Genomic DNA, 15,881 nt, shown 5'->3' with positions numbered 1-15,881 from the left:
TTTGTTTAAATTGATTTGCTCTTGTTTGCTACATAAGAACAGCGTTTGCACATTTTTGCACTTGTTTTATCAAAGCTTCACAGAGTTTGCCGACCAGCTACTGCTCTGCTGTATTTATCTGATCAATCCAAGGCATCTGCTGATCTCTGCAAAACTTAAGTAGAATTTTTCACTGTATATTGCACTTTTGAACTGCAATTTTGCCATATCACTGCTTATTTGAACAGTTTTTTTCTGAAATGGTTGCACTTTGATTGCTGTAGCAAAGACTAGATTCAGACCTGCTGAATTTAGTTCTGTTTGTATAACTTGAGCACAAAACCAGGTCATCTTTTGTTGAAGAAGGTTCCCCTGCACCCTAGTAGCAGCAGTGTGGAATTAGAACTCATTTGATTGAAGTATGCTGGAACAGGCTCAGTTTTGAGATTTTTTATTGGTTAATTTGTTTAAATCAGTTTGCTCTCATTTGCTACATAAGCACCATGTTTGTGTGAGTTTGCGCATCTCTCACTGCCAAGCAATGGTGGGCACCATTGGCGGTTATAGATGCAAATACTACTGCCTGCAAATTTTCCCTTAGTACTCTGCTGGTGCTCCATCGGTGAGTTCTTGCGATTGTCCCTCACTGACAGGTGTGGTACCAACACAGATCCTACCCACTAGCCCTTCATATTTTTTGCCCATTTCTCCTGTCCTCTATTTTACCTGGTCCTTCCTGTCCTCTCCCTGTTCTGACCACATCAACCTATCTAGAATCATGGATGGACAATTTCCCACAGTTTCTCTAGCCAGCCTGGTAGATATGGGCATCCTGCAGCAATTGCCTCATATACACTGAAAACCCACTTCTTCTAGTCCACACAAATTCATTATGTGAGAGATGCATCTACATCAAGAACCTAGAATCTAGGCTCTCTTGCTCACCAGTCAATTCATCTGATAATAGGCAGTTTGTCAGCATGCACGTCTCACCTCCTGCACCTATCAAACCAACAACACATAATCCTACATAGGCAGAGGTCCTTACCAGAAGCTTGCCTAAACATCAGAGACATCCCAAACACAAGCACAATCCACATAATATATCCTCTGCAGAACATAGTACAGATGATATATTACACACCAGTGTCTCAACAATCAAGCCCCTAAGGTATAACACAAAAATAAACATCTTAGTCATAGATAACTCAGTTGTGAGGCACACAAATATCCTTCTCACCCAGATGGATAAGGAAAAAGTCACGGTTGGTCAGCTGTCTGTCAGGTGCCAGGATCTGCCACATCACACATGCACTCAAGTGTATCAGCAACAGGCACTGTTATGACTCCGTCATAGTCCATGTTGGGGTAAACGACTTGAGACGTACCTCACTGGACTATATGAAGAGAGACATGACTGAGCTCTCTGATTATGTTTCTCAGGGAGGTATGTCCCTAGCCTTAAGCAACATTTTACCTTCGGCTAGGATGATACCTCAATATAAACAAAAAATGATTGACTTCAACAATTGGCTTAGTTTCTGGTGTCATTCAAAGGGGATCCAGTATCTGTCATCCTTGGATGACATTGTTGACAGACCTCAATGCTTTGCCAGAGACGGTCTTCATCTATCACCCCTGGGATTTCATTTACTGGCTAAGGCTCTTGCGACCCCCATAGTGCCTTTTTTAGACAATGTCACAAGAACAAAATTCCTGATGTAAAAATACCCTCTAAAAACAACCTCAAAGTTATGTTGCAAAATGCTAGGAGTCTAATACAGAAACTGTACTCACTGGAAGCAGTCCTCACCTTAGAAGATGCTGACATTTGTGCAGTCATTGAGACCTGGTTTAAGGCTATGGAGAGCACCCCAGCTATACCAGGTTACATTTCCTTCTACATGTTCGGACCACAAACTGAAGCAGAATTAAAGGAGGCAGTGTATTAATATTTATTAAAGATAAATACACCTCTAGACTGGTTAAACAGTACAATTCCCTTAAATTACTTCAGGTGCAATTGACTGTAGTTAAAAACCCTCTTCAGGTCATTGCCAGCTACAGGACCCCCTCCATGAATCAGGACATCCACTCAGCCTACTTGGATCTACTTGAGTCAATCAAGGTACAACCAAACACCCTGGTTTCAGGTGAGTTTAATTACCCATCCATTGACTGGGTAAATTATACATGTTCTAACTCACTTGCCCAAAGGTTCCTGGGCTATGTTAAATCCAATTCCCCAGACCAGCTGGTTGGCACACCTACAAGAGGCTCAAACATCCTGGATCTGGTGCTCACCAACATGGGGGGACTGTTGCACCACCCCCAGTGTATGGCCATCCCTGGTGAGATCTGACCACAATCAGTCTCAGTAGAAGTAATTATAACACGAGACCTCCCCCAATAGCAACAACTAGACTAAAAAGCTTCTTCAAGGCCAATTACAACCTCTTACGTGACAGCATAAACAGCTTCATAGTCCCTCTCCTCAACTGATGGATCAGACACCTATGTTGAGTTATACACCAATACTTTATATGAGCACCTGTACAACTGCATTGACTATGCTGTACCTGATAGAACTAAAGCAAGACCTTCAAGGAAAATCAAACTTACCTGGTGGACAAATGCCATTAATAGGCTATACAATAGGAGAAAGAAATTGCTGTTGAAGAATAGGAAGGAATGGTCTCCAAACTGCTAACACTCTCTCCTCAACTTAAACAAGCAAATACGACTCCTAGTGAAGTCCTCCAAAGCTAACCATGAATCCAAATCAGCTTCCCTAACTAAGGATAACCACAAGATGTTCTTTAGTTACATCTGTAATCTCAAAGGTAAGGCCCAGATTTATTCTGAACTCATAGTTAGGCGTGCTAAATATACACAACCTGTGGATATAGCAAACCTGCTGGTGACAGGTTCAGTGAAAACTTCACTCCCCTATCCCCTCCACATATACCCCAAAGCATCACTAACACCTGTCCACCACCGAGTATCTCTGAGGAGCAGGTCTTAAAACACCCTTTACATGACAAAAAACACAGCCTCTCTGGGACCAGACAACATCCCGCACTGTGTTCTACATGTGTTAAAACAGGAATTAGCATCACAGTTTGGCTCGCTTTTCAATCACAGCCTAAGCACAGGCTTTATCCCAGCGGAATGGAAAACAGCTACCATCATCCCTTTGCACAAAGGGGGTGCAGTCACAGACCCTGGGAACTACAGACATATTAGCATGACCACCAGCCTTATCTGCAAGGCCATGGAATGAATCATCATGGACCTTATTAACAAAAATATAGGAAATCTCCAAACACTCGACCCACCCAGTTTGGCTTTGTCAAGGGGAAATCATCCCTGTTAAACTTGGTGGACTTCTTCGAGACAGTCACCAAAGCCTAGATAAAGGCATATCTGGGCATACAGCCTACCTAGACTTAGCCAAGGCCTTTGACATGATCCCCCACTCAAGCATCATTGATAAACTCATCAAGCTGGGTATCAACCCATATATTGTCATATGGGTTGCAAAGTGGCTCACTGATAGAACTCATACGGTCAAAATAGGGGACTCCACCTCCTCCAGCAGACCCATAACCAGTGGTGTTCCACAGGGATCGGTTCTGGGACCCCTACTGTTCGGAATCTACTTCTCCAGGTGACTTTCTTAACATCTAGGTACTGAACACATAACAAGTTCATTAGAATCAGAGACCTATTCCTTATACTCTGTGTTATGCATCTGTTTGACATACGAGTGAAACTAAACACAATTTCCTTTTCCTGATTTCAGAATGTAACCAGCGTGCTACATGTGCTCTAACAATCAATATGAGTTTTGGATATAGGGTTGAATAAATACTCTTTTTCACCCCTCTTAAGCAACACTTCTCATCTTGCTCTTTTTCTAACTGCCCCCATCCACCGCTCTACCCCTCTCATGCATCCCCTGTATACCTAAGTTATAAATCTCCTAGTTTCATTAGTATGAAACAGGCAGCCTAAACATTACCAATCCTATACAATGCTCTCAAACCATAAGCTATTACCACTATCCTCTTATGCTCTATCATCTGCCCTCTTATATAATGTTATAACTTGCTTCATTGTATCTCTACCTTTTTGCAAACCTATGCAATATTAAAATCTTTTCCCTACATAATTTTATAACTTACTTCATTATATCTCTTGAACTCTTTACAAACTTATACAATACTAAAATCTCTCTTCCTACATAATTTTATAGTTTTATAACTTACTTCATTATGTGTCTTGAAATCCTTGTAAACCTTTCTTCACTGAAATATAAAAACACTAAACTTCTTTACAATTCTTTCCCTTGTAATGAAATATAAAAAACACTAAACTTCTTTTCAACAATGCTTTCCCTTGTACATTATCAATCCATTTACTTCCTGCGAGATTTTAGAGCTACAAGAACTGTATAAAAAATGTTGATGTAAATACTTTGCTGTGTATACCTGTCTTGTAATAATGTCTGTTTTTATGACAAATGTAACTGTTGTTTTTCTGAGAACTGTCTGAAATTCACTAATTAATGTAAATGTACTGAGATGGCGCTTCTGTACTCATGCCTCTGCTGAAAATAGGCTCTGCCCAATCAGACTTTCCCGGTCAACGAATGTAAACAAATAAATAAATAGGGTTAACTTATGTAATGTACTTCAGGTCAAAAACTGTAATGACACAGAATGACTGGCCTACTACATGTGGAATTCAGGTTCTTCAGATAGCATCCACATGGTTTAATCATCTAACATAAAGCTTCAGATATGTTTTTGTCATTTTTGTGAATTACTAATGATATAGGCAGAAATGTACTACCTGTAAGCAAAACTGCTGTGTATTTTATGCAGTATTAACCACTGCACATCAGACTAAGCATTCACTTGGGGACAGAAATAAATGATTGCAGAAGAGGTAAACTGCTATACCTTGTTAGAGTACTGCTCTTATGTATGCCATTAAAATGTCAGATTACACTTGTTATTGCATGGATCTCCACCAATCACATGTATTTTCTTTAGTATTGGAGTTTTAGAATTATGAACAATAAAAATATACCAGATTTTACTTTCTCATGTAATAGGATACAGGAAAGTGTTGCCTAAAGGACAGTATTCAAACGAAAAAAAGTAAAGGCAGTCCATGGCATAGACAGAAGGTGTCCAACTGTATCATCAGTGACCCAAGCTAATAAATCAGGGAAAATATGAGAGGGAGGAAAAACTGACTACCTGCAGAACAGTATTTTCCTTGCTGAGGACAACTATGAGTTTAGCACATTAATGTCACCTAGGAGATGGTGGGTACAAAACAGATGTGTACATATACATACTACATGTGGTAAATCTGTGCAGGGAACAACATGCACACTGACATGTAGACCCTGCCATTGGGGTATTAGTACACTTATGGCTGAGATAAGGAGGAAAAGCATCACCCTGTAGCAAATTTGGAGGCCCAACTTGAGGATGAGTCCTAGTATAGTGTACTAGACTACATACATCAAAGGTATGGAGGTCAGAATAATTAGGCTGGAATATGATGTTTTCTCTTATAAGCTAGTCATCTATCTATGGGTGAGAATAAACTAGCTTAACACTTACTTGTCCACTTTCTAAACTTGTTCTTCTAGGTTCCAGTCAAGCTAAAAATTAAAACAGCTCACAAGTACTAGACTGCATGTCTATAAAAAATAGAATTCATTACAATATTAAAATAAATTAATAACTTAATGATGAGTAGACATTAATTACAAAATATTGGTGTGCAGCAGTAACAAGTCAGAAAAAAAATCACTTACATTAATTAGTTCCATGTAGTTTGATTAGGTATGCAAAATAACAATGGTAAAGTTCAAACAACAACAACAACAACAAAAAGTCCTTGCTGTGTCTAGAAGTCCTTTGCTAGCAAATTCTCCTTGTTCAAGGGTCTTTCATCCTTGATGAGTACTGGAAGGAAACCCTGTGCTCTGTAAATACTCTCTGGGAAAACCCAGAAAACTGAAGATAATTCATTGCACATAAAGTCTGTCTCCTTTACTGACAAAAGTCCAATTCAGCTATAGGGGGGCTTTGCTGAATACACTGCTGGCAAACATCCCTTTCCCTCAGCATGAATGAATCTGCCTTTGTGGGTTGGCCCAGCCCTTATTTAACAAGATACAATATTATAGTATTTGGTTCATTTTTCAGAGTGGATAACAGTATATTAGGCCTCCAGTAAAGTTCTTTCAGAGTCTGTCAATAGCTGTTAGCTCATAGTTAACAGATGTCCAAGAAAGCAGAAGGAATAAAATTGAATATTTGACTGTGCAAAATTCTTTTCAGTATATTACTCTTGTCAAAAGGAAGGAAGGCTTTAGAATTTTCTTTGTTCTGTCACCGTGTAGCGGAGAGACTCTAGTTGTGTATACCTGATTTGTTTCTTCTGTCAGCCTTTGGCACCATTTGTTTTTTTTTCCCCACTGTTTATTATTTATTTGACTAAAAATATCGGCTGGGAAAGAAGAGGGAATATTAGTTCTCTGCAGACATTAAGCTTTAAATAAGTTCTTGTGTTTGTTATTAACCTTTCTGACCTCTTGATACTTTAGAATCCAGAGTGGGATAGTATCCAGCTCTGAAGTCTGTTTTTGGTGATGGCACCTCTTTGTCTGTACTCCTTTAGCAAGCTGGAAGCAGATACTAAGTGAGGAGATGGATGGGAGGCCTCTATTCAATTGTATGGTAACAAATCCTTAACTGAATGACTTTCTCGCTTTCTGTTTTTCAGTGTCTGTGCTACACTGTGGCACATTAGGTGTCTGGAGATTAGCAAGATCAATACACAGAGATATAATAATTCAGGATTAATAAATGCAATCAATACACTGTAAGAATGGCACCATGAAAACAACATTCAACAGCAGGCAAAACATTAACAACAATAACAAATACAGTAATAATAGTACTGCTAATAACCATGAATGTTAGTATTAGCAATATGTCTATATTTTTCATCAATCAAAGTGTTTTTTTTTCCTACAGGACTTTAGTTTACTTCCTCCTCTCTGTTATCACAGCACTCATGGCTTATATCATGTCCTTGTTCTGCAAGTGAGTGGTTAGGCATATAAAGTGCTCAGGGTGTGCATACATTCAGCATTTTAAATCTCACCTTTAGAAGTTGGCATCCTTCCTTCAACCCAATCTTCTCAGCTTTTGACCCCTCCTTCACCCACTTCACAAAAATGCCTGTTTGGTTTCCTCCCGTTATTTGAATATCTTTTCCCAAATTACTGTTTTTATGCTTGATGCTGCTGGCAATACAAGGGGAGTCAAAGCTTTGAAGTAAGGACCTGAAAAAAAAAATGCAAAAACATAAGTACATCATTCTCTTTTGACTCATTAAATGATATAATCCCCAAGACCCAAGAATGACAAATACCACAATAAGTTACATGTATGTATATTTATATTATATGTATATGTATATATATATATATATATATATATATATATATATATATATATATATATATATAAAGAGAGAGAGAGGGAGAGAGAGAGCAGTATCATAATTTTAGTGTGCTGACAATGTTAATGTTTTTTGTCAGTGTACCAGTACAAATGTAAACAACTGTCAGTGTACTGACAATATAGGAAATATTCCTACAAATTATATATTGTTCAAAAACAGTTGCAGTTCTCTTGAGAAAACAATTCCTTACAACAGCACACTCTTGACCCATACTAACAAAGACTATCTGGTGGAATTTACAAATATAAAATATAATGTGCAACTGATAATGTTTGGGGCAATTCAAAGATGCAAACAAACATGACTCAAAAGTCAAGAACGTCCATGCTATTCCTAAGTAAAAGTAAATAGGTAGAAACATATTTGGTAAATGCATGTCACAAAAATGCATTATATTGAAATATAGAGAACTATAAATACAAACTGCCATCTGCAAATTGTTTAATTTGGCTCCGTTATTCTCTGTTAACAAGTGTAAGTTTTCTTTGTATATTTTGACTATTGAATGGACAATCTGCTTGTTTTTAATTTTTAATGTTTGTTGTACATTGAAATATTTAATAAAACATAACCTAAAGTATATAGCATGTTGTCAGACTTACTGACATATCAGAGACAGTTTACTCACATCATATTCAGCATTCACCATTATTGGATACTGGATGTGCAAGCCTGATGAGAAAACCTCTGTTTTTTTTTTTAAAGAATAATATGCAGAGACCAAGTTCCATTCTCAAACCTGACAAAGTAAATAATTCCATTCTGTGGGGGTAATGCAGGCAAGTTTCCTGAAGCCTACAATTTTAAGTCTAACAGTATGAATATTATAGCAGATTTTAGTGCCTGGGACAAATGTTCTTAGTTAGTTTCCCCACCATTTATCCACAATGCCTCTGTTTACCTATCTAGCACCCAGATATAATATCTATACACATACTCAGGGCCTACCTTAAGTGAAATTAAACCCTAGGAAAAAGGTCCATGGCACCCTCTACTCCCCACCCCAGTCCCCCCTTGACCATTCCACTGTCTATCATCTGCCTCCCACCTGGCTTCTTCCCACCATCCACAGAGTAGGGTCGCTTATCCTTGGTTTATTTCATACTTTTTCCTACTGTGCCATAGCCGGCATCCAGTGCCACCACAAACAACCGCATTTTGGCTGTGTGCACCTTTAATATGACTGATTAATAGTCATTTGCTTTTATACACATTCTGTCCCCACACCAAAATATGCATCAATATCAATCTCAATGTTCTGCACAACTTGTTTCTACACACCTTGTAAATTACTCTGAAAACAATTATTTTCACCAAACCATACAAGGCGAGAATATTACCACCATCATCATAGATAAGAAAGTGAGTAAAAGATGCTAAATGGTGGAACTTGCTTTACAAACAACATTCACCACAGTTTAGGTTTTATAGACATACAGCAAACCAAATACTGCTGACTATGACATACTGTTTCTGGATAGAAATCATGCTAAGACATTATAAGAGGAAATAAAGTCACCTTTGTACTCTGACTTCAAAAATATGTCAAGTAAATAAATACATATGATTCAAAATATGTCAAGTAAATAAATACATATGATTCAAAATATGTCAAGTAAATACATTTATATGCACCATTGCAAAATGCAGCTGAAAATTATGTATAGTCATGTCAAGCGCAGTTGCAGAGATTTAAAGCTAAATGACGGTATTTATAAGGAGGCAATTACAGTTTGACATTTATTTGTTAATGCTAGTGTTAGTCATAAATTCATTTGTTAATCATTCATGACAAAAAAGACTGTTAGCTGCTTAGTCCCTGCCACTTAGTGAAGAAATTTGTAGCTATTTCATTTTCTTACTAAGCAGCAGATTTTCAGAAGAGGTCTGAAATAATTGTCTGGAGACTTGTTTGCTCTCTATGGCTTCTTAGCTTAGTAGACAAGATATTGGAGCTGCTATGGCTAGCAAAATATGAGATTGCTGGTTACCTGGTTATAGCTGCAAACATCCCAGGTCTGGTATCCAACTTAGCTCTCTCAAACTTCTGTAGCAGCTTAACTGACTGACAAGACTGATTGTCAATGACCCTAGAAACTTGTCTTTTAAGGGTGTAAAACTATTCACTCTGGACAAGCATCACTTCTCATTGTCAAGGCACTTCTTTCACTTTTTAATGGGCAAATCTCCCATCTGGGCAACCAGGATGCATTAGAAAACAAACACTACAAATGGTTTGATCTATGAAGTTACTGAGTTAAGGTCAGAAATGCCAGACTGAAGTCCACAAGCATTCCAGGTGCATAAAAATGACTTCATGTATCCTTATGGATAAAATGACTTCTTGTACCCATATGGCTCTACAATGGTGAGCAGCTTTCTCTGAATCGGCTTATTTTTAAATTATTTTTATGTTTAATAAGGATGAAAACACATTACCGTTTCATCTCTTTCCTTTTGTTTATTCCATGAATGACAATAGGTCAGAAATAGAATCTATAAAAATATGCACCCTTCTTTCTAAAAGTGGGGAAATATGTATACAGATATAGATATAATAATATCACAATTTAGCTTTTTGATTCATCAAAGAATACAATCTGTTTTAATACATTTAAAGATACTTATGTGCCCATTACTCCAAACTGTCGACCATCAACAGCATAAAAAAGTAGCACCATAGCCACTGTTAGGCATATCACCTCCTAAACAACTATATAAAGAAATCATCACAGGCATTGCTAGGCACATTGTCACTTAAACAACAGTGACACTGCAGTTCATTTAAAATACAGTATTATTTTATTTATTTATTTATTTATGTATCTGACATTTGTTGATTGGGATAGTCTGACTAAGCAAATACCCTTTTTCAGAGGAGACCTGGGGAGAAAAGCTCCACAGTACAACTAAGCAAGAAAAAATTGAATGATTGAAGTAAAATACAATAAAATATGTACAATAAAATAAGTAAGCAAATGTCCATTACAATACAAGTACGAGAAATGAGCAAAAGAGACATTTAAACTAAGTAGTAAGTATAGAATCAGGTAATAACACAAAAAAAACTGACAAAAACACATTAGGATTGTACTCAGTGGGCAACTGTACAATTCAAAGAAGTTTGTTTTGAAGGCAGATTAGCAGTTTGTTTTGAAGGCAGATTAGCTGCAAATCTAGCAACTGTGTTGTAGGTGATTTTGAGTTTGGAAAGTAGTGAGGACTGTAAGTTAGTTAAGATTTGTGAGCTGTAGAAGAGGTTAGGGAGAAGGTATTTTTGGGCAAGTGAGATCCTGGAGTTTGGTGTAAGGAAGCTTTTGTTTCTATACAGTAGGCCTAGCTTTTGGTGGGTTTTCTTGATACAGTGAAGTACATGGAGGTCAAATTTAAGTTGGTTGTCTATGATTGCCCCAGGGAGCTTAGTGTGGGTTTCAGCTAGGACAGTGGTGTTGTTATGAAAGAGATGAAGAGTGAGGATTTTATATGGTAGAGGGATTTTGGGACGAAGAGAAGAAGTTTTGTCTTTTAGGGTTGAGTATGAGTTGGTTGTTAGCCATGTTTCAGTGAGGTTGAAACATGCTTGTGTCAGGATGACCAGGTCAGAGGGGTTGTCAGCAGCAGAGATGATTGTGGAGTCATCTGCATACTGTATGAGAGATGACTGAGGACAGGATATGTAAAGGTGGTTAGTAAAGAGGTTAAAAATAAGGGGCCCTAGAAAGAATTGAGCCTTGTGGGACACCTATTTGATGGGGAGAAAGGAAGATAGAGCAACAGCCATTTGACAGATTGCTGTCTGTCTGTGAGGTAGCTGTTAAACCAAGAGATAGTTGCTGAGGAGAGGCTGAGTTAAGAATGTTTAGAAAGGAGGATGGAGTGAGAAACAGTAACCAAGAGATAGTTGCTGAGGAGAGGTTGAGTTAATAAAGTTTAGAGAGGAGGATGGAGTGAGAGACAGTACTGAGGGCTTTAGAGAGATCTGAAAAGAGGTAGGACACTAGTTTATTATTGTCTCTGGCTAGGAAGATTTAGTTAGTAAAGGAAATAAGTGCAGTAGTGATGCTGTGATGGGGGCAGACGTCATGCTGGGTAAGGGTGATTAGGTTTTCTTCAGTGAGATAAGTCAAGATTTGTTTATGGGCACAGTGCTCGAGAATTTTAGAGCAGGGAGAAAGTATGGCAATAGGTCGATGATTAGAGAGCTCTATCGAATTTCCACCTTTGTGAATAGGTGTGGTATGGAATTTTTCCCAGAGAGTAGGGACAGTGGATTCACTGATTGAGCAATTTATGATGATGGAGACAGGATATGCTATGGAGTTACCAACAACCTTTAGGAAGACAGATGGCAGGTTATCAGCTGGGGTCTATATTAGCAAATAAAAAACCCTTTAATCGAATACCTAAACGTCGACACCTATAATGCGAACCACAAAAATCCAGAATGCACTAAACAGCAATAAATAAAATAACGAACTGTCATAGTCGGCCAACCCCACCACCCGCTACATACTATCTACCCAAATAAAATAATTAAACTACATACATACACTAACTAAACCCTACTTCTAACCTAAAGTAAAGCACCAAAACCCTACTTCTAACTCTACACTAAACCCCACAAACACAACTAACTATGCACTATCCTTAACCCCTCCCTAACCCTAATTCCGTAACTACCGCACAAGTCCCCTACAGACATACACCCAAAAAAATAAATACACATACATATAACAAAACCCTACTTCCAACACTACTCTAAACCCCACATACACAACTATCTATGCACTATCCTTAACCCCTCCCTAACCCTAAGGTTCGTAACTACCGCACACTTCCCCTACAGGCATACACCCAAAACAAATAAATAATACACATACATACAACTAAATAAAACCCTACTTCTAACACCACACTAAATCTTACATACATTACCTATCTAGTAACTTACCTTAACCCACATCCTAACCCTAAATTCCTATCTATTGCACACTTACCTTATGGAGCTATACTGCAGAAGGGGCCAACCTTTGCACTTCGACATTTCCATTTTCGCTGTTTCAGACATTCGGCGTTTCTGTATTTCATGTAATATGTGTCGCTCTTTCCATATTCGCGATTACAGTCTTTCGCTCTGCTAATAGGAACCCTATCAGCTGATGGGGAACATGGTTTAAGTTTGAGAAGAAGATTTTTAACGGAGTTGGTTGGAATGAGATTTAGTGAGAATGAGCATTCTTGTAGTAGAGGGGTGGTGGGAGGTGAGGAGTTGGATGGGTTGGAAGTCTACATAAGTTTGCTGATGGTATCTATGAAGTATGAATTGAAAATGGATGCAGTTTCTTGGGGTGTGTTATTGGGGAAGGGGTTAGGAGTTGAGGGATTCCATGGGTACTGAATTTGGTTGTCAGAATTCCAGAATTTTGGGGGGGGTTTCTGGGTTCAGTAGTTTGTGGTGTGTGGTAGAAGTTCTTTTTATCAATGTTTATGTGTTTTCTGGTCAGATTTTGGAGTTACCTATATTTTGGTAGTGCATGGGAGATTTGGTCTTAGTCCAGAGTTACCAGGCAGAATCTCTGTTTAGGATAAGAGACCGAGTAGAGTTGGTGAGCCAAGGAGAACACCGTGATTTGACTCTGACAGTTCTGGGAGGGGCAAGGAAGTTCAGTGTGTTTAGGAAGATGAAGTTGAACTGAAGAACAGCTTCATCAAGAGGTAGGAATGAAAGGAAGGACTGACCAATGAATAACGGTGAGACAATTATTGACTATCTCAAGGTTGAAGTTGGTTAGCTTTTGGCATTCTTTAAATTTATGAGGTCTAGAGAGGTGAGGGGAGAATCTTTGGACACATATAGGGGAGTGGTCACTAACTGAGTCTGGTAGGGTTTCAGGGTGGTGATAGAGGTAAGGATTGGAGACCAGAATCCAATCGAGGATAGAACTGGTATTTGTGGGTTTATGAAGAAGAGTGGGAGAATAGATAAGTTGGATGTAGCCGTATAGGTTTATACTGGTGATAGGAGAGTTAGAGATGAGAGAAGTGATTGATATTAACATCATCTAGTATTACAGTTTCATTAGGTATATTGTTAGACATCCAGTGAAGAATCGGTTCTAAGGGTATGTAGATACCGACTATAGTTTGGGTTTTATGGTAATTAAGTTTGCATTTTTTTGAAACATATGATTATATGAGTTCTTTGGAGAATAAAAGACAACAAATTATGGTGACCATGGATGTACAAAGTTTGCTCATGGTTATCCCAAATGACAGAGTTTGCCATTATATTTAATTATTACAAATGTATACATTGCTTTGGGATCAATAATGGATTCCATGACCTTAGGAGTTATAGTAGAATTTCTCAAAAGTATAGCAGTTCATTTCCTTTTTTTTTTGTTAAAGCAGATAATACCATTATGTAACCTAAGTTATTTAAATATCATATATATTTATCTATCAAGTGAGTCTCTTGCAATAATATAATGTATCCTGTATTTAATTTTAGCTATCTCATTAATGATTTCCTTTTGTTGCCATCATTTATTCCATTGACATTAATACATAATAGATTGAAACTATCCATACTGTGTATTTGAAAAGATTTATTTTAAAAGATAATATGAGATATTTATCCACCATATTAATTTGTTTATAAGACTCTAATACATTCCTCCAATACTATCTTACCATTCCACATGTTTTTGAATTCTTCCTTTCTACACACTAAACTACTAAAACTTGTAAATAACAAAAACAAAAACAAGTCTACAACTTTTACTGTGTATATTACTAACAAAACACAACCTACCATGGATACCAAGGTTGCTAGTCTGCCTATTCAATAAACTACTATACTATCTCTCTATCTAGCAATACCTAAAATTTCATCAGAAAACTAGCCAAAAGCTACTGTGACTTACAAATAATGAATACAATATTATATATGTTAAAATAATAAGAGGGTATTAATTAAGTTATATGTTTTGCCATTTAAAACTATTCCCTCTTTAATACACACAAGTTTAATAATCCTCTTCTGTTAACCACCAGTATATTAAATAATTCAACAAACTGTGTACTATATACCTATTTATGTAATAGTAATATAAATTAACCAGTAAATATTCTAAAATATTCACTCATTCAACTTTATTATAACTAAATCTCTAAATAAAACAGTAGGACAAAGTGAGACCTGAAGAGATAAAGATATCTGTAAACTTACAGGTGACAGGGGTGACAGATAATCTTGTTATACTAAACTATTATACGAAAGGAAAATTAATGCAAATATATATTCATCATATTGAAAGATGCACACATATTTTATAGATCTAAAAAAACTCTGACAATTTTAAAACTACAAGTGCCTACATCTACAAATTATACAACACTCTTAATATGATTAATATCAAAATATTTAAAATTCCTTTAGCTTATTAAACCAATTCAAAAATATGTATATTACTGAGCTCAAAGAAAATGTCTTGCTATTTCTATGGAGTCAAAAAACTGTAGTCTGTGTTATATTCAACATTTATAATGTACTTAATTCAAATCCCATTCTCCCTTCCAAGGTTCAAACATATTAAAAAATCTACCATACTTTACTTTATATCAAAATGGATGTACTGATTCAACAATATAACACTCAAATTTCAGCTCTGACTTATGAAATAAGTTATTTCAGGTACTATTAGTGAGTCTAATAACATACAATATGCAAAAAGCTTCAAAGTTCATATGACCAAGCTTCAAATTTCAGCTTGCAGGATATTTTCAAATATTTTATATTATTTTCTATGCAAATTATATGAGATCTTGTACATTTACATTTCTGCCATATGCAAATATATTAAATACATTTCTTTCTTATAAGCAGCTTATTTAAATATATATATTCTGTCTTATTTGCCCACTAATATTCTACCTTATTCTGTATAACTTGTAATTCTAAAATCTCCCATCAAAGAGCTGTTTAATCATCAGATCTCTATTAGAGATTACATTATGTGTATATATTTCTTAATTTACTGATATTGCTCTTTTATTAATCTTACATAGTAGATATTTCATTCCTTCTGCATATGCAGTTATTCATAAAATGTTTACTCTTATTAATTCTAGTATTACAATCAGTCGATTATATATAAAAGAATCTCTGTTTGTTTAATTTGAATGTGTATTTTTAGCCATTATGAACTGCTGTTCTGATCTAAGCTTCATATCATGACATTAGAATTTGATTACAGCATGTGAAAATGAAATCTCACAGCACACAGTAGCTGCTAATTTCTTATGTATGTGAGTTTCTCATTATTAATTCTTTGAAACTG

At 36.7% G+C, this 15,881-nt stretch overlaps 1 protein-coding gene across 3 annotated transcripts in view; it reads right to left on the bottom strand.

The window, feature by feature from the left end:
* Nucleotides 1-15,881, bottom strand: part of CARD10 (caspase recruitment domain family member 10) — a 738,524-nt gene that overhangs the window by 128,513 nt on the left and 594,130 nt on the right. For all 3 annotated transcript variants that reach the window (XM_044067420.1, XM_044067404.1, XM_044067414.1), the window contains exon 14: nucleotides 7,177-7,357. In XM_044067420.1, the coding sequence (XP_043923355.1) occupies nucleotides 7,177-7,357 (181 nt within the window). The remainder of the gene's footprint in view (nucleotides 1-7,176; nucleotides 7,358-15,881) is intronic.

The sequence above is a fragment of the Protopterus annectens genome, chromosome 1.part0, assembly GCF_019279795.1.
Source record: "Protopterus annectens isolate FY-2018-M chromosome 1.part0, PAN1.0, whole genome shotgun sequence".
NCBI lineage: Eukaryota > Metazoa > Chordata > Ceratodontiformes > Protopteridae > Protopterus > Protopterus annectens.
The sequence above is the reverse complement of the archived record's forward strand: the minus strand, read 5'-3'. Positions and strand labels throughout refer to the sequence as shown.